The sequence below is a fragment of the Podarcis pityusensis genome (genome assembly GCF_964106645.2).
Source record: "Podarcis pityusensis genome assembly, chromosome: 3".
NCBI classification, from domain to species: Eukaryota; Metazoa; Chordata; class Lepidosauria; order Squamata; family Lacertidae; genus Podarcis; species Podarcis pityusensis.
The window spans coordinates 36,197,712-36,225,094 of record NC_138026.1 but is presented as its reverse complement, the minus strand read 5'-3'; the positions used below and the strand labels follow the sequence as shown (position 1 = coordinate 36,225,094).

The 27,383-nt window shown below is 41.6% G+C and overlaps 1 protein-coding gene across 5 annotated transcripts in view; it reads right to left on the bottom strand.

Moving 5' to 3' along the window:
* The window catches only part of ADGRB3 (adhesion G protein-coupled receptor B3), a 461,010-nt gene that overhangs the window by 249,183 nt on the left and 184,444 nt on the right, over positions 1 to 27,383 (bottom strand). For all 5 annotated transcript variants that reach the window (XM_080997952.1, XM_080997949.1, XM_080997948.1 and 2 more), the window contains 3 exons: positions 18,512 to 18,613; positions 17,804 to 17,910; positions 3,382 to 3,576 (listed from right to left, as the gene is read on the bottom strand). In XM_080997952.1, coding sequence (XP_080854078.1) covers positions 3,382 to 3,576; positions 17,804 to 17,910; positions 18,512 to 18,613 — 404 coding nt within the window. The remainder of the gene's footprint in view (positions 1 to 3,381; positions 3,577 to 17,803; positions 17,911 to 18,511; positions 18,614 to 27,383) is intronic.

The following is a 27,383-nucleotide window of genomic DNA, read 5'->3' as shown; positions in this document are numbered from 1 at the left end:
GGCAATGGAACCCGCCTGAGAGGTGCTGGAACTGAGTTCTAGCGAGTTCCAGCTGAAAAAGAGCCCCTGACCTTTTTCTTGCCCCTGTGCTGCCACCCCACACTGTATAGGGGCTACAAGATGGAACAGATAATTGCAAAAAAAAAAAAAAAGTGCCCCCCCATATGCAAGAATGTGAGCAGAGTTCAGCTCATGGGAACTTGAGATCTAGGCCGTTGTGTTTCTATGAACATTTGAGGCATTTTTTTAAAAAGCAGGGTAAGAGCCTAAGCAACTTGGTTGACTTTAACTCTTCACTTTTCCATGAATCATTAATGAAAGTTCTGCAGCATATGATGGAAACATCCTACAGCCAGAGTCAATTTACAGCAACATCTGTTTTCTGTCTCTTTTTTCAGTTTATGCCTCAAGTATAGGTGCTTAGCAAGCTGAGACACATGAATAGGTAATGCTATTCTAGGCTGCATCAACAGAAGTATAGTGGCCAGATCAAGGGAAGTAATAGAACCACTCTATTCTGCCTTAGTCAGACCACACTTGGAATACTGTGTCCAATTCTGGGCACCACAATTTAAGAAGGATGTTGACAAGCTGGGATGGGTGCAGAGGAGGGCAACCAAGATGATCAAGGGCCTGGAAACTAAGCCTTATGAGGAGCGCTTGAAGGAACTGGGTATGTTTAGCCTGGAAAAGAGGAGACTGAGAAGAGATCTGATAGCCATCTTCAAATATCTTAAGGTCTGTCACATAGAGGAGGGATCATGCTTGTTTTCTCCTGCTCTGGAGGGTAGGACTCGAACCAATGGCTTCAAGTTGCAAGAAAGGAGATTCTGACTAAACATTTGGGAAAACTTTCTGACGGTAAGAGCTGTTCAGCAGTGGAACAGACTCCCACAAGAGGTGGTGGACTCTCCTTCCTTGGAGGTTTTTAAACAGGCTGGATGGCCATCTGTCATGGATGCTCTAGCTGAGATTCCTGCATTGAGGGTTGGACTAGATGACCCTCAGGATCCCTTCCAACTCTAAGATTCTTTGTCAGAAAAACAAAAACAAACCACAAGTGTGGGCCAGTGTTAAATGCATGCTCAGCATTTGACTTCGGGATACAGTAGAGTGCTGCAGAAACAACACTGCAAATCTATGGTTTTGTATGGTTTCAGATCCTGGGTTTATCAAGAAGGTCAGCATCAAGATAGCAATTGTCTTCAGGTAGGGTTTGAGGAGTTGTGGATAAAGAACATGCATTCCTGCATCCAGCCATGCGTAAACAAACCAGTACATCTGTATTTGCCCCTGCAGTGTCATTTACTTGCCATTGTAGAAAGAAAGTTTGCATCCAGGAGGTATTTGGGGGGGGTACTTTCTTGCTTACTTAAAAAGCCATAAACTCTTAATGACATTGGTTCAAGATGAAATCTTAAACTACAGAAAACAGCCAAAATAATGTCAGTTCCGTGCTGGATGGACACGCAAATTTATGTGGGGTTTTTTTTAAAGGAAAAGTTTGGTATAGGAAGCCGAGTACAGGAAACCCAGAAAAATGCAGTCCATATATGCAAAGTTATTAGCCTGCATGAAGCTCTTTCCCCTCATAGACTTCAATTAAAGTCACACGGCTATCATCTAATTAAAATAATTTATTGTCCTAGCAGACAGTTGCATGATCTATTCTGAGAAGCTTAATGGATGGTCATTTTATTTATTTATTCCCTTAAATTAATATCCTTCCTTTCTTCCATCATGAGACCCAAGGCGGTGTACATATGGTTCCCAAGCAATCACCCATGCACACATTGACTAGTTCCAGACCTGCTTAATTTCAGCAAGTTGGTGGTCTCATGTGCCTTTAGGTTATATCCTGGGACCACCAGACACTATTGTTCATGGCCATTCTTACTACTTAACATTCTGCTTCAGGTTTTGATACAGGAGGTGTGCTTAAGAAAGATTATGTTTCTTGTGATTAGCTAAATTTATACAAGAAATGGCTCTCGGTGGCTACTATTCAGGATGGCTTTGCGCCACCGGCAAGATCAGAGGCAGCACGCCTCTGAATACCAGTCACCAGAGAAGAGCAGTGTGAGAAGCCTATTGCCTTCATGGGCCTGTTTGTGAGCTTCCCACTGGCATCTCATTGGCCACTGCAGGAAACAGAATGTTGGAAAAGAGAAGCTTTGGGGCTTATCTTAAATTCTTCTCATGCTGCCCACAGTGGGTTTTTTAATTTTATTTTAAGGATAAACAAAACTACTATCCTCTCTGTCTGGGTCTGACTGTAGAGTTGAGTTAAAGCAGCCGTTGTTGTCTTCTCTTTTAACACTAATTAGGATGTGGCTTTATCAGATTGAAGTACCTAGGATATACGGTGTCAAATTAACGATGTTGCCATTGTTATGTTTGCTTTTGCTGTAGCCTAAATGCCTGATACAAAGACTTTCTGAATCAGCACATATGTTCAGGAGGTGGTGCACTTCCAGCTATCTCATAGCTCAGTGTGACAAAACAATTAATTGTGCTGGCGTTGCAACCAATCGAGTCTGTATTGAAGGCAGGTATGCCAGTTACAGAGCATCAATTTCTTATCAAATATTACACATCAGCAATAATGAAAACTGTCATGCCTTTAATCCTAGTGGCCATTCATTACATAGTGAACGTAAAAACAGAACGTGGAATGCAGTAACAGATTTCACGTTACTGCCAAAGCTGAGCTCTCCTACTCTCCTCTCCTGCATTGGTCATGCTATCTAGGGCAGATGGGAGTTGTAGTCCACAACAGATGGAGGGCACCATATTGGAGAAGACTGATCTAGTCCAGTGTTTGGTCCTCTCAGTGGAAGCAGCTCTCTAAGATCTCAGCCAGCTGCTCTCCTCACTAGAGATCATTTTAACTGGAGATGCCAAGGACATTCTACTTACCGTATTTTTCACTCTATAAGACGCACTTTTTTCCTCTTAAAAACTAAGGGGAAATGTCTGTGCGTCTTATGGACCGAATGTGTGGTCCCTGGGGCTAGGGGGGGAAACCCGGGCTTCCCCCGCCAGCCCTGACAAGCTCTGGAAGCAGTGGGCAGGCTGCACGCAGCCTCTCCGCTGCTCCCTGAGCTGCTCTTTGGGCAGTGACGGGCTGCCCTTCTCCCTCCTCGGGGAAAAGCCCCCAAGAGCCACACACATACTCCGTGCAGCTCGTGAAAGGAAGCACTGAGCAGAGCCTGGGATGCATACAGGCTCTGCTCAGTGCTCCCTTTAAATAATATTTTTTCTCTTGAACTCCCCCTCTAAAAACTAGGTGCGCCTTATGGTCAGGTGCAACTTATGGAGCGAAAAATACAGTACTTAGCTATGGCAACTTAGCTATGCTCTACTACTAGTTTCACTTACCTGGACCCCATCAGAAGCTGGAATGTAGCTTGCTCTTTTAAATGTATCTGTAACATTTCTGAGAATTTCCACAGAAACCAAGAGATCCCCGGCATAAAAATTCTTCCTCTGAGTTAAATCCAGAAGGGTCTTCGTCACCTGGGACATTCCTTCACCTGCCAGTGTCCTCTGTCCTTTTGCAAGATGTTCTTTAATCTGTGAAAGTTAAAACAGTGTGATAAATATTAGAACCTACTTTACTAAATAGTCCCAGACTCATCACCAAATGAACTTGAGAGATTGCTAAAGATTTCTAAAGAAACGGGAATAATTTACAGCTTAGCCATGATGTCAATTTTACATAGGATGTCATGAAACACATTTAGGGGGAAATAAGAGAGCCACTTCTTAATTTTTCCACAAAGAAATATGCTGGGCCAGAGTAAACTACTGAGTTGGAGAATCTGGAGGCATGTTATTAAAAAAACACAAAAAAACAAAAAGCCACACAGCTGCAGTCATTATACTTAGCTTTCATATACTTTTTTTGTATGAGAACTTCAGACACATTACATTGCCAGACTACATAAATAACCACTTTATGAGAACAATCTACATTCTATTCAAGTCACTGGCAAAACCTTGATTTATAGGTTCCTTTGTATTTTGATGCCTTAGAGATAAGAGTGTCTCTCTCAAAAGAGTATCACAATAGAATGTGGCTGTTTCAGGCTCACTATGTTTTTGAGCAATTTATCCCTAAAGATGAGCAACCAATAGGTTCCAAGCTTGTTGAAATTTATTTTGACATAATAAACTCTAATTTGCACACATGGTTTTGTAGGATGTAAAATCCCATTCCTGTCAATCTCCGGGTGACATTCATATGCTTCTTCTTTCCTTGTTCTCCTGTTTGTTTGGATTGTGTGGCCTAATCCATTTGAAGAATACAAAAGGAAGCTACTTCAGGGTATGGGACTGGGTTTGGTGGCTGATCTTACCACAGTTCTTATGCCTGACAGCTGTAGGTTTATATGTATTATTAGTAGTATTTATTACTTGCCTTACATGTATGTCCCAAGGCAATGTACCAAATATAATAAAAGCAGTTTAAAATAGTTGCAGAAGAGACAGAAGAGTTTAAAAACAATACAAAACAAATACCTAGTCATCCAGTTGTGAAAGCCTGACATAGGTAAATGTTGAGAACAAAGGGAAGCAGTTCCCATGAAAAGACAAAATCTATGAATCACTATACGCATATACAGAATTTATGGGGACCGTCTATTACACTTTTCTCCTTAGCTGCCAGTTGGTGCAAATTCATTAGTTTCAGCTGCCCCTTAAGCCAAGTCAATAGATATATTACAGCATGCAGCAGGGGGATGTTACAAAGCCAGCATATTACTTTTTGTACCATAGGTAAAAATGAAAAGTGAAAGATGCCCTCCTAAAGAGCAAATGATAAAAGATAAATGGCTTCAGAGAGATGCATGCAACAATAGCCTGCATAAATAAAAACATGGCAGTCATCACTTTTTAAACAACCACCTTCAACTTCTTTTTATCACTCCTTACAACTTTCAAGAAAGGGTCCCAATACTTTACTTGAGGAAGAATACTCAAATGGGCCCAGGGAGAGGCAGGATGGAGAACAAGCTCATGGGGACTGCCATCTCTCCCTAACTGGTTTTGTAAATACTTAAGGCGAATGCCAAGATTTTTTTCCCTGTGAAAATAGGTTCTTGCAAAAATCCTTCCATATTGCTATACAGTATTGAGCTCTATGTTTGTTTGTCTGTAGGCTCTGACCATAGCGAGTTGCATAAGGAGTGCATAATCTGTTCAAATCTGGCATGGAAATGAACTTGAAACCAGAGGAGGAATTCAACACTGCACTCTTCTGATTGTTCCATCAGTGCAGGCGTTTTGGCTTGTCAGATGGAACAATCACCTGCCCCACCCACCCTGTTCTGGGAGCTCTCCTGATCCCCTCCCCGTGTCAATTTCAGGGGGCACAGGGGCATGGGATGAAACCCCATTGTGTAAGTGGAAGTCTTCATAAGTTGAATCCTGCTCTGTGTGTTTTATTTTGTGATCAACTGTGACAAGAGTGTCTGCTGCAAGTTTATCAGTTGAACAACTGTTACACTTATCAGCCAGTCTGTATATTCATGGCAAATTAACCATTCTTCACATACTCCATATACTACAATATCATTCCATAAAGTGGTCTTTAGATCACAGCTGGGGAACTTGTGTTGCTCTAGATGTTGCTGGACGACAGCTCCCAACATTGCTGATCATTGGCTAGGACAACATCTGGAGATCTATAAGTTAGCAACCCCTGCTTTAGACTGAAGGTACTATTAGAATGATTTGGTAAGAATAAGCTGGGCTCAGATGGATGGCTTCCCTTTGGGTCTCTGACCTGTAAAGTGAGACAAATATGTGTTGTGTTCCAAATTACAGAAAGGAGAAGTTGTTACTTGATATATATTTTGACTGAGATTCTGAATATAACTCAAGTTCTTGTAGTTATCAGGTTAATGTGTAAGTCACAAAGCAACATGGCGGGGGGGGGGAAAGCTTACATTGCTGAAGAAAGTTGCTCTGGTCGACAGTGCTATTCTTCCTATGTGAAGGTCATCTTTTAGTGCACTTACATGCAGGCTTATTAAGATGCAGTTTATGAGCCACGAGATGGTGGAATAAAGGAGCTGTTAAAGTGGTACTTCAGCTGCTGTCTCACAATAGATGTGCATATTGAAAATTGGCTTTCATTAGTTAGTGGACATTGATCTGGGATCCAGAGTGCCCTATTTTTGCTGAAACACAGTAGATAGTGAAAGTTGGAAACCCAAAGTGCAGTGTACAGCTACTTCTTTTCCAGTCACTATAGCTACTAAAAACCAAAGCGGGTTGATGGGGTACAGTAAGGCTGAAAGGAATTATCACAAGGATTGTGAATGATGTAACTATACTTACTTTGCAACCTTTGCAGATTGATATGGATGTTATGGGTTCATTAGTAATTTGATGTGGGTACTTCAGGTTAAATAATTTATTTGTTTATTACATAAAATTCATACGTCACTTAGTTGAGGAAAAAACTCAAAATCATACTTGAAAACATACAAAAGTTAAAATACTAAAACAGATTAAAACAGATTATATCAACAATGTCAGGGCTCCCTGGCTGGGTCAGGGTTGAGAAAGTTGCCAAAATGGAAGGGATCCAACATTGGTTCTCCCTCTCTCACATACCACCCACCCACCCACACCCACCCACACCAGAGCAGAAGCTCTGGTGCATCCTATGGCTCCTATGTCATCCTCCCAGGAGTCACAGGATTGCACCCTATGGGGCTGTGGTCAACAGTCATTCTACTTACACAGAGGGAACCCATTTAAATGAATGGACCTTGCTTTAATTTCAGTGGGTCTGCAAACCTTTGAGCGGTATTTGTTTTGTAAATTTTGTTGTATGTAGTAGAATTTTTTAATATATTTTATTATATATATAACAAACAAAACTAACAGAGTGTTCCAACAATTCAACAATAGAGGAAAACAACAAAGCACGGCCAGGTATGTGGTAAGAAAATCTGTCCATCTGTCATGGTTGCTTTAGTTGAGATTCTTGCATTGCAGGGGGTTGGAATAGATGACCCTTGGGCTCCCTTCCAAGTCTATGATTCTATAATTCTATAAAATGAAAAATCTATTTCGCATGTAGTAGAATTACAAAATTTATTTCTCTATTGTGTTTGGTATAGAATTATTCCTGTGAAATATATCTATGGCTTAGTTTCAAAAATCGGCCTACTTTGCCTGGCTTTGGGTGAAACCACTAGCTGCTGCTGCATAACTTCCTTAGGTTTTGTGGTTTTTACATATATGTACATTCTTACTATTTTTGTTGTACATTTTCTCAAGTCTTCACCTTGCGAATGTAATTTTGGAAAAAAGTACAAAATAAATATAAATGAAGCAGAAGAATTGAAGCGCATAGGATTTGTAGCACTAAGAAGTACAACATTCATCAAAAAGCGAGGACAGATAGAGCAAATGTAGTAGATACAGCCCTGGAAATAGTTTCGTTCTTAAAATTCTCCCCATGTTTGCTTTATAGCATTCATTCTTTTCTCTAAATACTGCAATTGTCGCCGATTAAACCAGCTGACACTGGAATGCTATGTGAACAATTTGGCTACTGCTGGTGCTTAACCATGGGGCATGTCTTTAAGATTTCGTGTTCTGCCTTACGTAATGTAAATTGACAAGGGGGGGGGGGAATCAAAGGAAAGGAGAATGAGGTCTCCGAAAAGCTTGTGACACGTGCATACACACACAGAGCGACAGATATATTATAGCCAGCAGTTAAATTGCATGGGTCTTCTCATTCAGGGAACTAAGACTTTGGGTTTTAAACAGCAAGTGTTCTTCAAATTAACCCTGTTTTTTTGACACTGTGTCATGGCACTTGGTTTTCATCGCAATATTGGTATCTCTAGCTATAGATATTTGTTTTGCAAACATGAATTACATTTGTCGTGCTGCAGTGTTTCTCAAATTACAGCCGAGAATTAAAATTCTATCGGTTCATGTTCAGTTCACCAGAGGCATAGTACCTGTGTGTGGAGGAGTTCCCTCCCCTGCCACTCTCCCTATGTGAGCAAAGGAATATTCATGCAGGCAGAATTACGGGCCATATTGGGGAATGGGAAGTCTGTACACATTCACCATATTCCAACTGATACTTTTCTCATCTCTTCAGAGCAAGTTCATTGTTCCCTAAAGAACAGTGAGGGGGAAAGCTGGGTGGGGGTATGTGAGACACACACATGCACCCTCATTCCCTCAGTGGCTATGTGTTGGTGGCAATATAGGATGGATAAAAACAGGGCTCTGTTGAGCCTATGGTAATCCTGTCTAGGTGTCTGGATTGTGTCCATACTTATTTGTTACAATCAGTATGGGGGGGGGGGAAAGAAAGCTTAATAGAGTACAGAATTGAAGACACAAGGTGAACACAGGGTTGTTGTTTCTTTAAGCACAAAAATGTAAAATTCAAGCAATTTATTCTCTTCAGCATCCACGTGATAGTTTTAAAAAGCTATGCATGGCTTGTTGCGTAAGTCATTCATTAATTGGATGCTACAAAAATAGAATCATAATTCCCGAACTATTACATAAAAGGCATTGTGGCATGGAGATATACGATTTTGTTTCCAATTGTTCCTTCCCACAAAATATAAAAGGGCATAGATGCTTGATTCATTTATTGCATTCCTTGTTTTCATAGTTATTCGGGTGATATACTCTCAGTTTCGCAAGAAATAATTCTTATTGCTACCTTTCGTGACAGGAAAAAACTGAGGTGCTGGCCGCAGAGGGCAAGACGTAGAAATTGCCCTTGTTTTATGTCTTGACTCCTCATGTAACTGAAGTTTATTTGCTGTTGAATTTTTCTATGCCCTTGAAATGACAAGATGCTAACAGCAGTGGAAATGGTAGTCAAACATTTCTCTGTGATGTGTGGCAACTAGAATATGCAGTCAGTTGGCTCCATACTCCCTGCAACCCCATTTCTGTGATAATCCCTTCCCACATTTTACCTCTTGCCGCTTCTGATAAAGAACCACCACTGAGCCCGCCCACCCCCATCTGCATAGAACAGCTGATGTACTTTCAACTCATCCTGTATCTAAATAAAAGTGCAGTTCTTAAGAATTAACCTTTCGAAAAAGGCTAAAGAACATACACTTCAAAACAACTTTTTTGTGTGTCATGCAAGATAAACAGTTGCAAACAAAATCTAGTGCTGGGAATTAGGATATCACAGTGCAATCAAACTTACCATTATCCTGCATTTAAGACAGAAGGTGGTCTAAAAGCCTCAAAAATACACAGGAATCAGAATTCAACGCAAAACATGCTGTTTAAGCTGTTTCTGTAGCAGAATAACGATAGGCATTTAGGAACCTGTTGGGTTTGGGGGATTCTCCAACAGCTAAGGTGGCCAGGTGAAAAAAATGAGCTTAATAGTTCCATATAAGGGGGAATTTCAGCAGGTGAAGCATGCATGGCAATCAGCTTCTGCTCACATGCCCTCTCTACATAACTATTAAAGGCGCAGGAGCCATGCCTTCTTCAACTGGCTACCCTAGCAACACAGCATAAATTGAACCTCCTGGTCCCCTGGCCAACATCTGACAAGCAAACAATGTGTATCTATCATATCTGGGAAGTGCTCAGACTCCTGATGCAGGCTTACTTGAACACCTTTCAAAGGAAAAATGTGGAGGGAAAGGAAGTATAAAGCAGTTATATTTATGCAGAATTTTTCACTGCAAAAAAATGCCTTGGTGTGAACTTTTTAGAGGCCAGAGGATGAACTCTTTGCATTTCCTTCCGCACCTGTATCTCTTTGTGTCCCTTTCATTACACACAACATTAGTACATGGGTGCTAACCCTTGACCTCTAAAGTCTTCTATTGCAGGATGAAGTCTGGAAATAAATACTGCTGCAGCACAGGATTAGGAATAGCTGTTTTGTGATAACGGAACACTCAGCATACATGAGGGGACAAGCTACTGCCTTGATGATTTCACACTTGCTGCCATGGCATTTTCCATGACTATGCCATGCGAGGCATAGTATTTTTTAACAACAAATGTGAAGTGTGGACAACAGATGCAAACACCCTATGCATAAGTCTACTTGAAGCACCTCTCCCTGACTCATGTACAGGACAAGTATTTGTAAACTTGGTCCACAGAATGGCCACGCAAAGCAGTGGTGGGGATCCTCCGTCCCATGGGCCTAATTAAACCATCTAGGCCTCTCCATTTCGTCTGAAAAGCCATTTTACTAATGCCACATCCACTTCTCCCTCATCACCTGACATGTCAGGTGCTGGACTGGCGAAGCTGTGGTGTGCTTAGTTGTGCTCCCAACTCTTCTTTTCCAGCTACTGCTAGAATTCAACACTTGTGAATTTGGCACATTTTCTGTGAAACATGTAACCATGCTAAAAATAAAAATAACCCCAAAAGGTTTTGTTCTGCATCAGATGGCAAGTGTTTTAACGAGTTGACAGTGGCTGGTTTCCCTCATGTCTTGGGGCCAAACAAGACATGACGCAGTTGATCCAAGGTGAGATCTGATGTCCTTTTCTATGCTTCAAAGCAGCCACAGGGGCCTGCTAATTTGATCAGGGAGGTATGGCTTGAGGAGGATGGAGTCAATGCTTCCTCAAATGGAACTGCTTCCTAGAGAGTACATGCTCCTCCCAACCCAATTACACACTATCAACTGGTGCATGACCACATATACATGTGGTGCCGGGAAGTAAATAAATAAATATAATCATACCAGGAAATGATGGGAGGAGACCTGGAGCCCAAAGAGGATGTGAATGGGGGCAGAGGAGGCCCCCAAAAGTGCAACAGGGCTTTGTTTAGGCTGCTCAGCCTCACTGCCTAACAGCTGGTGCAACTGCTTTCCTATGAGTCCTCCAGCCAACCCCAGTGCTTCAACTCTAGATATTTTGGTCTGGATTGGAGAGAAGCAGCTGGAGACAGGGGGAAACAGGCATTTATAGGCTTTTTAGAGAGGGCTTCCCACTTACACTTAACCCCCACATAAGTGGGGGACACCTGTATAGCATAGTTCCATGAATTCCCACCCCCTCAGCAGAGCTAATAACAACTGCTGGGTCCATTTGGGGATGGGAGAAAGGAGAGAGGGTTAACCTCCCCTCTTCTAGGACAGCTTCCTGATCAAATTAACAGGTCCTTAGAGCTGCACTGAAATAAACAAAAAGTTGTCTCTAGGTCATACATCATTTGGTCCCCATACCCCCTTTCTCTCACCAGAGCAACCACTCCAAATCAACTACAACTCAACTGCCTTGCAGTCAGAACCACACTAACCAAATTAAATTACACAAATTTCTCTACATTATTTGTATGATCATGTAATCTGACTACTCCTGGGGTGGCCTTTCTTTCCACCTCCTTTAATGTGCACCTTATTTCCCCCCCTCATTTGCTGATTTCCTTTTTATAAAACTTGGTATGCTTTGCTTGGGCAGCTATTTCTTCAAGGATCCTGCATTAAGTTAAAGAGCTGTTGGCAGAGCAAAAGGCAGCAGCAAGATTAAGAGTTTAAATATATGGAAGTGTTAATGTGCTAAAGCTGCTGAATGCTTAAGCTACACTAGTCTCTTGCCAACAAAAAAATCTTGCCACAAATATTGCTAGTCCTTATGATGGGAAAGGACTAACTTGATGTTTATATACATGAAGGTTAAATTGATGTTGAGTCTGTCTCCCATGAATGGTTGGTTATGATTAATGCAGGGAAAGCAAAAGAGAGGCCGTTATAAGATACATGGTCATTCCAGCCAATGTAGTTTATCTGCATGACAAACTGATTGAAGCAAGAACTACTTTAGGCCTGAAAACACAATTGGTTTGTGTGGGGGTTTTTGTTTGTTTTTGCTACAGGAAACAAAGGGTGGAATTAAACATAGCACTGAGGAGATTGTTCCATTTTTGCTTGCCAGATGGAAATATCTCCCTTCCCTGCCCCCACTATTATGGGGGTTTTCCCAACCATCCAGAACTGATTTCGGGGAGGAAATGCTAGCAGGCATCCTTGAATGGGCTTCTTCTAGCAGAATGGGCATCATCTGCATTATAAGTTGAGAGTAGCAGCATACCATTTAAAGCAGCTGTGGCTTCTCCAAAAGAATCCTGGGAACTGTAGTCAAGGGTGCTGGAAGTTGTTAGGACACCTCTATTCCCCTCACAGAGCCACAATTCTCTGGGAAAGGGGGATGACTGTTAAACCGCTCAGAATTATAGCTCTTTAAGAGATATTCTAACAGCTCTCAGCACCCTTAACAAGCTACAGTTCCCAGGAGTCTTTGGAAAAAGCCATATCTGTTTAAAATAGTATGACACTGCTAGTAAATGTATAATGCGGATGAGGCCTAAGGCAGTTACTCTCCTGAAATTAGATAAACTATGGTGCACTCTAGAGCATACAAGGAAGACCATTTAAATGGCTTTTATTTCTTCCCTTTTCTCATATAAAAGAATTGAGGTACATCCTTTGATTGCAGTCTGGTTTTGCTAAAAATATATGTGCAGTCAGGGAACAATTGTAGTAGTTATGTGTTGCACCAGCAGTAGTAAACACGTAGTACTGGTACGTGTTGCACCAGTAGTTATGTGTTCCACCAGTAGAGAGTAAAACTGTATTGAACAGAGGAGACTTTACCCTTTGCACGTATCTGTGAGTGACTCATAAAAACACAGAAGAGATCAGAAGAAGCAGTTGGTGAGGAATGTCTTAGTACATAAGAACACAGGAAGCTTCTGTATAACATGGTAGACTACTGGTTTATCTAGCTCAATATTGATGAAATCTACTGGCAGTGACTCTCCAGGTAGTCTTTATGTAGTCTTTCGGAACCCTACCTGGTGAAATCAGGGATTGACCCTGAAACCGTTTGCAAACAAAAAATGGGTTCAAACAACAGCCCTCCCCAGGGGAGTACAGGGTTACAGATGCTTCTTAAGAGGAGAATTTAGCCAACTGCAAGTTTACAAGTTGGTCCTTGGTTAAGCACAATATAGGGAGTGGAAAGGAGATGGTTTTGGAACAAAAGCTAGTGGTAAAAATAAACGACCCTTTGCAGAGAGTGGATGACCATCGTTCCAAATTCAAATCCATTTAAAATAAATAATAATAATAATAACTTTAGGCTGACTCCTTTTTAATAAACTGTCTGGGGAAGGAATAAATTGTGAAAGAGGAAGCCTTTCATTCCCGGTTTCAGAACACTCATTTCGCTGAGGAAGAGAGAGACTGGATGATATGCGGCCCTTGTAATATAATTTGGAAAAAATTGAAATCAGCTCTAATGAGCTGCAGCTGAAGCAAATCATTATTCACCTCAGAGTTCTTTTGATCAAATTACATTTCATCTCGGCATTTGCAAGAATGTGAGGGAAGAGTGAAAGCAAAATTATGGCATGAACTTGAAGGAGCACAGAAGTCATTACACTGGTCAACAACAAATTTGTTGTCTGCGTTTTTTCAGCTGACTTAGGATGAATCTGATGCGCTGAATCCAAAAATCACATTGGTTTTGCTCAATCAGGTCAAGGTTTTGAGCTATGGCCACATGTCGTTTTTTTACGTTTTTGTTCACATGTACGCTTGTGTGGAGCATTTTAGAAGAAGTTGGTGGGGGTAAAATGCCTTGTCAAATAATTGTTTTGATTGGAAATGATTATTTTAATGACAAGAAGTATTCAGGTCCAATAGTTCTGGGTGATTATGTTGAAAAGGGATCAGTTTGAAGTCATAAAACCTCGAAATCTTCCATAAATTGGTCCAGCAAAGCATAAAGTTGGGGGATCAAAACTAAGTTAATGGGGCAGCCGCCCCACGAAGTATCCTGATCTTCAATCAGCACGTCGTCCTGTAGCTCATTGTGATGAAATTCCAGTGCCTATCTTCGGAGAACTTCCTGACATTAGTGACGAAGATGCCTCCAGTGTTGAAGGACATGAAGAAGAAGAAGTGGTTCTTGAAGATGATGCTCCACATCCATTTTCCCAAAATGATCTAGTTTGCGACCTCAGCTTGTCAAAGGACTCTGCCGAACTGTTGGCATCCAGATTGAAGGAAAAAAACCTCCTCTCTGACAGTGCTCGCATCAGCTTCTTGCACAACAGGCATCAAGAGTACCTCCGTTTTTTCTCGGAAGAGAAGGACTTGGTGTACTGTGCAGATATCGCGCAGCTTCTGCTCAAGCTTGGAGTGCCACAGTACGAACCCAAAGATTGGAGACTGTTCATTGACAGCAGCAAGCAATCACTGAAATGTGTTCTGCTACACAACGACAACCAGTTTGCCTCTATACCCCTGACTCACTCGAGTACACTGAAGGAGAACTATGAAGCGGTGAAGTATGTGCTGGAGAAAATTGGTTATGATCAGCATAAGTGGTTTATTTGTGTTGACCTGAAGATGGTGAACTTTTTGTTGGGACAACAGTCTGGCTTCACCAAGTACCCATGTTTTCTGTGCATGTGGGATAGTAGGGACCGTGCTCAGCATTACACGAAGAAGGACTGGCCTGTGCGGGAGGAATTGGTGCCTTGCAAAGAAAGGAACGTCATCAACGACCCTCTGGTGGACAGAGACAGAATACTCTTCCCACCGCTGCACATCAAGCTCGGCATAATCAAGCAGTTCACCAAGGCTCTGGGCAAGGATGGTGACTGCTTCATTTACTTGTGCCAGGCTTTTCCAGGATTGACCATGGAGAAGTTGAAAGCTGGCATCTTTGATGGTCCTCAGATCCGTCAGCTCATCAGAGATCCAGAGTTCGGAAACTCAATGAACGAAGTGGAACTGGAAGCATGGAAGGCATTTGTTCTGGTAGTGAATAACTTTCTTGGCAACAATAAGGCCAGAAACTACGCAGAACTTGTCAACAACATGCTGACTGCTTTCAGAAACCTGGGCTGCAACATGAGCCTCAAGATGTACTACCTATTTTCACATATGGACCGGTTTCCTGAGAACCTGGGTTTAATGAGTGACGAGCAGGGGGACAGATTCCATCAGGACATGAAAGAGATGGAGACCAGGTATCAGGGTCGCTGGGACACAATCATGATGGCTGACTACTGTTGGACTCTGAAGAGAGACCTCCGTGCTGCTGAGCATTCCAGGAGTTCCAAGAAACAGAAGTTCAAGCCCTGAATTTTGAAAAATGGTGAAGCAACATGCAATTTACATGTACTTACCTTTATCAATGCCCACCATTCAGTTTACAGAAAACCTGACCTGATGGAGAGAAACGGATGCCATTTCCTGATTCAGCAGTGCAAAAATACCCTAAATCAGTTGTAGAAATCTAGACAACATTCAAAAAGTAAAAAATTGTTGCCCAGTGTTATATATATATATATATATATATATATATATATATGAATGAATATGAGTTACCTTCATGGCTCCCAATATGTCAGGCTGAGATATAGCTTTGACCAAGAAGATAAATGTTGTATGCCCTTCCAGACTATCTAGAGTTCACAGATATGTCCATTTTCTTTCTAATTGTGTATCACCTTTAGGTCAAAATTGGCCATGCAACATTCCTGGCATCCTAAGCCATAGTTGATTAAGGCAGGAATGAGCCTCAGGTCCATGTGCTCCCCTCACCCATATTGCCTTGCTCATTTCCCCCAAATTATTCTTTATGGTGCTATGGACCTGGTCTCTTTGAACCATGGTTCCCCGTTACATCTACCTGCAGGATGGGGAACTATAATTTAATGATGAGTTTACTAAGCAGGTTCTTAAAGCAGGATCAAACCAAGATCTAAGATCCACCATTAAACCACAGTTTCCCATTTGGGGCATAGTTGGAAACCATGGTTTAAAGAAAGCAGAACAACCATGTGGAAGGTGGCATGTTAGGGGAGGAATAAAGGAGGAACACGTGGAATTGGCCTTGTTCCCGGAAGCTGGGAACGTTGCATCCCAAAAGGCCTAATATCTGTCTGTGTTTATTGCCTTGGAAGACAAATCCCACAGTTTTGCATTTGAAAGCTGCAGTAGGATGAAAATGAAAACAAACACTGTAAGATGTATCATCATTATTACTACTAATAATAATTACAACCCTCCTCCTCCTCCTCCTGTAATCCTTCCTAAATGGAAATAGATAAATGCCTAATACCCAGAGAATTCAAAATGGGATTTAATTCTCCATTCATCTCCTGCAGGTTAGACAGCCACTGAACTGACACAGGGCTGGTGAATATGCTCCTCATTTCCTTCTAAGAAACAGCGTATCTGATTAAGGCTGAAACTCAAAGCACACATAATTTCTTGACAGAGAATGAGGTAGTGACGAGCAATATATTAAAGAGGCTATAAACATCTGAAGAGCATGGGATGGTGGCATATTGTAGCTACTAGGCCCTCTAGCTTTCAGTTTCCATAGCCATGTATCTTTTCTGTTGGCGTTTCCACACCATGGTCCAAATTCCACTATCATTCTGTAGCTTGCCATTACAGCCCTTGGCTGATCACCAAGGGAACTGAATGAAGAGAAATGCAAAATTGTCATCTGTTAACGCTCTCACAAGAAACAGCAAAGTGTCTACATTTTGTAGTCAAAAACGTAGAAGTAAAATTAAGTAAAAACACTATAGTGTACAGGGTCAGTTCCAAGTTTCAGGGGGTCTCTGAGCAAGCTGTTCTCAGTCAAGCCCCTTCCTCTGGACCACTACTGATTCACTTGCCCCCTTCCTCTGAACCCAGTCTGCACGGCTGCTCAAAGGACAAGGGTGAAGCAAAGAAAGACTGCTGTTTTCTCCCTCACCTCCCGCCACCCGTTGCTGTTTATTTGCTCACTCATCAAGGAAGAGCAGCATCAGGGCCAGAGAGCTCCAGAAATTGGCAGCTGCCCTCCTGTTAGTGAATGGGCTTTGGCAGTTGCCCAATGTTGCCAATCCCTGCCACTGCCCCTGGTTGTGCGCATGCATTGGAGGCAAGGGAAAGGACCAACACATATCAGGATGGGCACCTTTCTGTTAATGAAACAGTACAAATAAGAAGGGTAAAAAGAAATATGCCAAGAAAATATATTTCAGGGATATTTAAAGGGCACGTTTACTCGCAATGGATTTTATTTTATTTTTTTGCACCAACAAGCACTAACGCCACCTTTGCAAGGAACAAGTCCAAATAGTCATTTATAAATCAGGGAAAATTAATTTGCATGCTATTTTTATAAGGCTTTTAATTAGCTTTTGGAAAGCACCCAGCACTTCAACATGTGAAGCTAGCTACTGCTTTAGGTGTGTGTGTTTGTGTGTGTGTGTGTGTATCTGCTATGGTAATTTTGTGCTATCGTAGTTGTGCCCAGCCGAAGAGCAACAATTGAACAAAGAAAGATCCATCAGTGTCACTGATTTATGAGCATGGCATTAAAGTGCTGAATGAGTTATAAAATGTTGCACTGTAGCTCCAGTAAATCTAATTTATTCACTGTCACGTTTCCCAATAAACCTAAATATGTTCTTTGCCTTCCAGTCCCTATAAACATTTTATAAAGGGAGTCATGAAAAACCCAGAAACTCTGCAATGTTCTAACAGTTACAGGAACTCTGACGGTGGTAAAAAAAAGAGAGAGAAAAAAAAAGAAAGGTGGGAGGAAAATAAATTAAGGTGGGAGGAAGATTTTTTTTATCTTTTCCCCCATCTCCTTAGTAGCATTTCTGTCCTTTAAAACAGCAGATCTGACAGGAGAGCAAACAGTTAATCCCATTAATGCCGATGTTTTTGTTTTTAGCAAGGAATAAATAGAGCAAGTACTAAAGCTGGCTTTGCACCTACTGAATGCTGCAAGTGTCTGTACTCATTTGATATGCATCTAGCAAAGCTAGGTTGTTCCCAGAAGGCCACTCCATGAAGACTGAGAGAGCAGCGTCTGCTAGTGGTGCCTGTGAGTCACAAAGAATAGAGAGAGGAAAGGCATTTATGGAACAGAAACAACAGTCAGAGCCAAAGAAGCCCAGTCAGAATAATTCCATATTCTTTTCAGGCATGCACACACAAATACAATTTCATGCAAGGAAGAATTAGCACCCATTTGTTTTTTCTGCAATGCTTGACCTTTAAAGCATTCTTTAATTTGAAAAGAGGGTGCCATAATTTCCAGCAAGCTGCCTCTACTATATTCTGTATCAATTACTGTCATTACTGTTTAATACATGGCTACTAAGCGTGTAATATAGCAACTTAACACATTTCATCTAGATGGTTAGTTAGGGTTTGGGGAAAACAATGAAAAGTCAGTCACAGAAACATTATGTTTTTATTTCAAAAACGTGGGTTGAATCCAATGCTGCTCTTATTCAAAGCAGACCTATTGAAATTAATGGACATAATTAAATTCATTAATTGCAGCAGATCTACTCTGTTTATAATGCACTTGGCTACAACCCCCTCTTATTTCGTAATACTCAAATACGTAGTAATAACCCCTTTTATTTAATAATACTCATGCATGCTGGATTTAAAAACAAAATAAAATAAAAGTACCTGTAGCATTAAGAGGACACCGATTGAATGCGAGGTCCCCTGCTGGGGTCCTTTTCCAGACCATCGATATCAAATAATCTTCAGGGCATATTTCATAAGGTGCTGTAATTAAAAAAATGTGGAACGTGAATAGAGTGTTTGACAAACATACATGCTCAAATGTGTCCTTGAATTATGATAACTCCTCTTACTTTCTTGGATAGAAGAGGTGTGTGTGTGTGTAGAAACCTGTGACTTGTGTGTGGCTGGAATGTAGCATTGATCTGCCCACTTGTGTCTTTATCTCCACCCACACAACTGGTATGCAGTCCCTGGAAAGTTCTTTGTGGGGGAATGTGGTGTTTGAGATGAAAAAAAAGTTCCCCATTCCTGGCACATGCTTTGGAGCCAGTTGATGCAACAGGCTAATGTGGCTATCCCTCCCGAGGTTTTTATCCAGCGATCTATGAGGGAGTGAGAGGGACCTCTCAAAAAGAAGGCCACAATCCAAACATACCATCATCAAACCATCACTTCAGGGTGTCTTGGGGAAGCAGGGCAATTAAACTGGTTTAATACTAAATTAAGACTGCAGTGTAAACAACTCTTGTATCTGAATCTCTCACCTCCCCTTCCCCCTCCACCAACAATAGCAGAACACCTAGGCCCAACCCAATATTTTGAACATTCAATCATCACATCCATTATTGTGTATGTATCTCATGCATGGTTGTGTAGTCCTACTTGTGTAGTCCTGCAACAGGTTCATTGGGCAACTATTTTGCTGTTCATATATTTATATGAGAAAGTACTTTGGCTTCTCAATACAACCTGCTTACTGAGTACAGTATTCATCCTGATGTGCTTGCAAGGTGGTTCTAAGGTAATGAGCATTCATCCTCATTTGCTCCTGATTTGCTTACACAGAGGTTATATTTCTTCCTATCAATCGTCGTAACACAGGGGTTTTTTTGTGTCACTTTCCTAACCACAAAAGTCTGAGGTTTTTTCCGAAGTTGAATTTATTTTTTATTCCACTGCAGCACTTGAATCTGCTTTAAATCTGCAAGTCTACATTTCCAGTATGTGACTGAATCCCTCCCACAAAACAGTAACAGCCTGGAGGCGACCCCTGTCTACTTGAAACAATTTGATTCTTACCATGAGGTTACAAACAAAATACATTTCATGGAAATGAGCAAGACCCCCGGTGGCAACAAGTTAGTGCCTTGACAAACATATCCTTGCAGCTGTTTCAGCGATGCCAATATGAAGTGCATAAAATAGGTTGCTAAATATGCTTCAGCATCAGCTCTCTCAAATCTTAAGAAAGCTGACAATGCCAGAAGAGCAAGAATATGTCTTAATGGCAAATGTTTAAGAAAAGGAGTTGTTTTCATTTCATCCTAAGTGCCATAGAAAAAATAATTCTAAAGTGTTCTGTTCTTTTCCCCACAGGAGGGATTCATACTGGTGTCTTCTCTTACAGTAGCACTAGGGTATAGGTATAAATTGTGATGAGATATATTTATTAAATCTAATGGGTGATATTCAACTAAGTTCTACTCAAACCAGACCCACTGAAATGAACGGTAATGTTTAGTTCATTAATTCCTGTTTATCTCCTCTGAGTAAAACTTAGTTGAATACCACTCCATGGGTCTTTGGGGTGGACACTCCTGCACTTTCTGGAACTAATATTTGTATGGTTTTTATCCATACTTTTGAGAAAAAAACCATATTATTAACATACCTAACACTAACAGGCAGGCAAGGGGCTGAGGGCCCCCCTGAAATTTTCAAGGAGGAGGCCAGGCACCCTCAATATTCTGCAGCCTGTGATGGGTCTCCTTGTGGCTGCGTTGGGCCCACCGGGCCTTGCAAGACCTCCCCACAGTCGTGGCAGGCCTCACAGCCTCCTCCTGCCACATGACATCACACGAACGTGTGCAAGGCACCCCCAAACTTGGATGGAATCCAGCACCTTTGCTAACAGGAACAAATATGTGTTAAGGAATCTGTGTGCATATTTGGATTTTAAAAACCACAAAGCCACACATAACTAAGAAGTGCAAAATTACTCATGGCTAGAAATACAGAAAGCAAGTTTATACCAGGGTCAGGCTATCTGCCCATCTAACTTAACATTGCGTCTCCTCTAACTGGCAGCAGCTCTCTGGAGTCTCAGGCAGAGGTCATTACCATCTTTTTAGCTGGCAATAACATGGTTTGAATGTGGGGTGTTCTGCTTGCAAAAACATAGCTTTATGACTGAGCCTCTCCCTTAATTGGAACAGCACATTACTGCATCTACAATCTCACAGCCAGCCTAATGTCTCATCTGAAAGAGGAAAAATGTCCCAAATGATATGTCTCCGTATTATAGATGACTCTGTAGGAAAGACAGCACTCCATTTCAATATTTTGCTTTCTTCACCTAGTTTGATATAGTCATAATCAGAAACACGGCCAAGCATATCCTGCAGACTGCACCAGGCGGCTGCAACGTTCTCTGGAATACACCCTGCGACTGAGGCAGACTCTGGAACCGCATATGAGCAACTAAGTTTCCACATGGACACCAGGACTACTGGCATAGCTGTATGCATATTTTGGATATATTCTGCTGGATTTTTACCCAAGTTTGCAGAGAGACATTAGGCAGCCAAATGCATAGACAAGCACCCTCAGTTATTTCATAGGAATCACGATACGAAGTATATTTTGACTCCCTCCCTGCTGCATAAGCATAAAATATACAAGGAAAGAGAAGAAATGGGCTCAAAGAGCTATACACCAAGCTTATTTCTGCTTGCGAAAGCTTCATTTGCTCTTTTTGCTTGCTATCATTTGTTCATATTCAACTGCAGTTTTGGGAAACCAAAGCAACAGATATGTCTTGGAGTCATGCCTCTGCTCATGCCTATTTGGGTCTAAGATTAAAAGGGGGTAGCTGAGCAACTCTTAACTAGGCTCCCTGATCAATGCACATCCTATGCCCCCCCCCCCGCCTGCTGCTGTTGCGATATTTAGAAAGCCGAAGAGTGACTGAGGGCTGTAATGAGGGCAAGTATGGGGAGGAGCGGTGGAGAAAGAGGCAGGCTTGATAGTGGCTATGCAAGATCCTGACTGAGGCCACTTCCACGCATTCAAAGCCCTCCTATTCCACTTTTACTGCCATAGCTTTCCCCATAGAATCTGCAGAACCGTAGCTTGTCATTCATTCTGTGTCACATATCACTGCAGTGTTTCCATCTCCGCCACTGAATCTTCTTAATTCAAAAAGAAATCATAGGTGTGTTTCAACAAAAGTATTGGTGGACCCTCTTCTTTAGGTTAGCGCCAAACCTGCTGAGCCATTGCATACATTAATTATCTAGTCACAAACATTTCTATATTATGGGTAGTTCTTCCCGCCCCCCAGATTTGAGAAGCAGTTCTGTAAACTCTGTTCCTTACTTGACATATTTGTTTTGCTTCAAAATTAAACGAAGTGTGAATAATGCCTTTTAAAATAAATAGAAGCTTTCAACCTCCAGAAAACATCACTGAAATTAAAAGATCCTGGGTTGGATCACGCCTGCTTTGTAGACTGCATCACAGAGTTCCATTGCTGTTACTACTTCTTGTTTTGGTTGGCTGCATTGTTGTCTTCCTACCCATGGCGGGTGGAGGGAGAACAATATTTCACCCTTAGGGGGTTTAGAACCAAAAAAGGGACGTGGGTGGCTCTGTGGTCTAATTCACTGAGCCTCTTGGGTTTGCTGATCGGAAGGTTGGTGGTTCAAATCCCCGCAATGGGTTGAGCTCCCATTGCTCTGTCCCAGCTCCTGCCAACCTAGCAGTTCAAAAGCATGCCAGTGCAAGTAGATAAATAGGCACCACTGTGGCAGGAAGGTAAATGGCGTTTCCATGTGCTCTGGTTTCCGTCACGGTGTTCCATTGTGCCAAAAGCGGTTTAGTCATGCTGGCCACATGATCTGGAAATATGTCTGTGGACAAACACCAGCTCCCTCGGCCTGAAAGCTGATGAGCTGATGACAGATGAGTGCTGCAACCCCATAGTCGCCTTTGACTGGACTTAACCATCCAGGGGTCCTTTTTTAAAAAAAAGAACCAAAAACCTCTTAAGTGTGCTTGTGGCTGCTTTAATGAATGGTGTCACATGGTTCCTTTGTTTGTGCCTTTGACTGCAGCCCAGTTCTCTGCAATTTCTTATATGTTGGGAGCCAGGTGAGTAATAGACATGCCTCTGGATTGGCTGTGTCTGTCTGTGAGAAGAAGAAGAAGAGGAGTTTGGATTTGATATCCCGCCTTTCACTCCCTTTAAGGAGTCTCAAAGCGGCTAACATTCTCCTTTCCCTTCCTCCCCCACAACAAACACTCTGTGAGGTGAGTGGGGCTGAGAGACTTCAAAGAAGTGTGACTGGCCCAAGGTCACCCAGCAGCTGCACGTGGAGGAGCGGAGACGCGAACCCGGTTTCCCAGATTACGAGACTACCGCTCTTAACCACTACACCACACTGGCTCATGTCGCTCAGTCTCAGAGTGATGGACTGCGGCAATTAGATGCTGCATGCGTGTCTTTTTATCCCTTCTTTGGGTGCTCTGGTGTTGTGTTTCCCCCCTTTCTTCCTGGGCTGAGTACACATTGGCAATGGCTATAGCAACAGTGTATTTCTGGTACTGGTATAATGTGAGTTGTACAGGATTGCATCCAGGTGAAACTCTTCAACTATAACTTTTATGTAGCTATATGTCAATAATAACTGTGTCTGCATCAAGTCTTAAATTATTTATTCAGTCACATTCCACTTTTCCACCATTAGGTGCTCAAGGTGTTGATGCTAATAACATGCGCAATTCCTATAAGCATCCTAATTGTGGCCTTGATTGAATCAAGACCATAGACTTAATTGGTGATCATCATCTACTATTTACAGCACATGTACCGTATTTTTCGCTCTATAAGACTCACTTTCCCCCTCCTAAAAAGTAAGGGGAAATGTGTGTGCGTCTTATGGAGCGAATGCAGGCTGCGCAGCTTTCGCTGAAGCCAGGAGAGCAATGCAGGCTGTGCACCGATCCCTCTTGCTCCCCTGGCTTCAGGGATAGCCGCCCGAAGCCTCCTGGAAGGGGCTCTGTTTCTCCTCCCGCTTTGCTGGAGAGGCGCTGAGCAGAGAGGGAGAGAATATTATTTTTCTTGTTCTCCTCCTCTAAAACTAGGTGCGTCTTATGGTCTTATAGCACGAAAAATACGGTAACTTGTAGCAATCTTTGAAAATTGTATATGTTTGAAATATTTACTAGTGGTGAGAAATATTTTCCATGCTGCACTTCCGGGTTGGTGCCTCTGGCAATGGCGGATTTCCTCCGATCGGGAGGAATCCGCTCCGTGGAAAAAAGGGTCTGAACTGCCACGGCGAGGCGGAGACCCATCAAAAACCACAGGCGGGAGAAGCCTGTGGACGTGGGATTTGGCTGGCACCTTTGCGCCCCCCCTACTCGCGGGGAACACCGGTTTCGGGGATCCGGAGCGACGTGGGGTAAGTGGCGCGGTGCCTTGAATCGACTGCTTCTTTCACGGAGTGAAGCCGCATTGCTGTTGCCGTAGAGCGCTGACTTTTTCCTGTGGACAATTGGATCTTAAATAACTGTCCGTGAGTAGAACGGAAAATTGGATTAAGAAATTTCTTTTAATTTGGCACTGAAGCGGGAAGGGCTAAACAGGAAGTCCGCCTTTCCGCTTTTGTAGATAGATTAAAGCAAAGACACGGCAAGCTAGAGTTTAGAAAGTCGTCTGTAAAGGATCAATTTTCACCATTTAAAATTACTGAACCCCCCTTGGAAGCAGGAGAAGAGGGGGGAACTTTTTCTGGACTGTTTAAACCTGCAGAAGAGAGAGTAAGGAAAAGTAATTTTCCACCGTCTTGAACCTGGGAGCGGGGTGTCAGGACAGACATCCTTGGGAAGTTCATTGACTATAGACAAACGTTTTTGACAGATAGTTAAAAGAAGAGAAACATATTGATTCCATTGTTCCCCTTCGCATCTAAAAGGAACAAAATATTGACAAAATATCTGAAAAAGGAAACTTTGTTGTTAGATCTGCTTTTTTAAAAAAAAAGAAGAAGAAGAGATGGATACAAATAGAAGCTTTTTCCCCTAGAGGGAGCTTGCGAAACTGTTATTAAATTGGAACTGGGGAGCTTTGCAGCTGCAATAGATTAAAATCGTGGGATCGGACTTTGACCTTGCACAAGAATGTACTTGGAGGCTCTGGTGCTTGCCTTCTGCAAGACAAGTGCTCTATTGGAACAGCTACATGAGAAGACGGATTTGATGACTGTTGCGATTGAAAATTTTGGACAGGCAGTGGGTATCTATATAGAACCCACTCAGGAATTAATCCAGGAGTGTGCTCTGACAGATCAGATGAGGGAGGAGGTTGTTGCTGGACCTCGGGAGACAGAGATGGAGGGAACTGTGGCCCAGCAGGAACATGAGTTGTTGGATCTGACGAATGAACCTGGAAAAAGCCAGATTTGGAGAGATAGAGTCTTGTTTGGTTTGGAGATGGGGGGCTGGATAGACCCCCCTATGCAGGGATGTTTTGACCTTTCAAGTCTGGCTTTGGGCCGGGAGGAGTTCAGAGTTGTGGGGGCCTTTAATTTTGGAGGGACCTTGAAACATGCTTTTAAATACCACACGGAGTACAGTGTTGACTATGGAAAAGGGGCTGATCTGTCGAGAAGGGACAAAAATAGTCAAGCTGGAGTCTCCACGAATGAAAGGAGCAGAAGACAAAGTAAAGTACAGGTATAAATATGAAGAAGACTTGTGGAAGGGACATGGAAGAGATTTAAGGGCCTCGGACATAAGGTTACCGGGTTGATGAACTAGATGGATGGGATAGAAAGGACTGACAAAACCCGAGACCAGGAGGAAGAGACGTTGGAAGAAGATTGGAAGAAAGTTTTTAAAAAAATTATTTAGGAAAATTTTCGTAAAATTAATGAGTATTAGAAAAATGTTGGAACGAAATTATTTGTCTTTAGCAGAAATGTTAAAAAGAATTATGTAAGAATATGTTATGGTTATGAGAAATTGGTATAAATAAGATTTAAGTTTTAAGTTTTAAGGTTTTTTGTGGTAAGATAAGGTTAAAATAGATCAAGGCAATTTAATGACAGAATATTATGAAAGATGGAAAGGATTTGCTGAGATAATTAATAACTAGAATACAAAAAAGGGAGGTGTGAGGAGGTCGATGAAATAAGGTAATGACAGTTAAGGATTTGAGAATACTGGATCTGTTTTTAATTTTTTTTTGTTTATTTTTGCTTTTTGATTTTGATGTATTATGTGCTTTGCTTTTGCTTTTTGATTTTGAATTGTTATTTGTTTTTTCCTTCTTTTTTCTCTTTGTTTTTTTTTTGTAATCTTAAAATTTTCAATAAATATTATTTAAAAAGAGAAATATTTTCCATGCTGTTCATCTGAAGCTCTTCTTACTGAAACAATTCACATTTGCCCTATGCTTTATTGAACTGTGTGTGTGTGTGTGTGTTCTCATAGCCACTGCAGTTCAAAAAATGTGCAGCATCTTAAAGCGATACACTTCCCATTGCCCATAATGGATGGTTGCACATGCCCTGTTCCGTTACGCACTGTCTCCTTAAGCACCCATATACACTCACCAAGAAGTAGTAGAGAAACAAAGCTCTGTTGAGCCCAACAACAATCCCTCCCAACACAGGTTAAATTCTCATCTATTGGGAAGGTTCAATGAAACTAACCTGCATGATGAATAGGGAACAACAATTTGTTAAGTACTAAAACTTTAGGTCAAGCTACCCAGCTACCCGGGAATTATAACAAATCTTGTTTGTTGCACAAACTTGTTTGTTAATTTGCTGCTATATTTATGGTTTTATAGTTCATGTTTTACTAGCTGGTTTATTTTATATGTATATGATACACACAATGAGAAGGAAGGGGGTATTCAGAAAGTATAATTTGGATGGTGCATAACAGTTAGATGAACAGCTTCTTAATTCGTTGTTTGCAGAAAACCGGGGATAGAAAGAGTAATAGTCACCAATTAATTTTGCCCAGTTATTATTTCAGACGATTTAACTAAAATTTGCCTTCTTCAAGAAGAAGAAAAATCCATAATTATATCTGAACACAAATAAGCCAAAGTTAAGTATGTTTAAGTGTTTTTAAGTGATTTCACTGGATGATTTAAACACATACTTAAATTCCCATTGAAATAAATGAGACTTAAAAGTGCTTTGACTGCATAGTAGTCCTGCCTGTTTTTATTGTTATTTTAAGGCGTCTCTCTTGCATAGCTTTCATTCTGTATATAACAGGCAAAGGACCGCTGCTTAATGACAGAACATATATTTTACATGCTGAAGCTTCCAGCTTCAGTTCCGAGAATCTCCAGGTAGCAGGTGATCAGAAAAACCTTTCTTCTTGAGGACTTAAGAGAGCCACTCGCAGTTAGAGTAGACATTATTGACTAGATGGTCCTGATATTAGGCAGCTTCCTATTTTTTCCCTACGGATGCCATGAATCTGACTGGCATTCCCATGTAAATGTGTACCATATCAGATGAATTTTATGAAAACCCTCAAACAGTTGTACATTTAATTACTTTTCAGACCTACAGATGTGAAGGCTGCTAATCATATTTAAAGTGACTGTCAGCTATCACCATTTAATTTCCAAGTTTTCAAACACCCACCAAAAATTCACTTGGGATTGTCAAATGTGACTGCTAACAATGTTCATCACGCTTTCAGCAATTAAGCTGTAATGTAGCACTGCAGTTCTGGCATAGTTTTGTCTCTCAAACCCAATAGGAGAACACTCCCTTATATC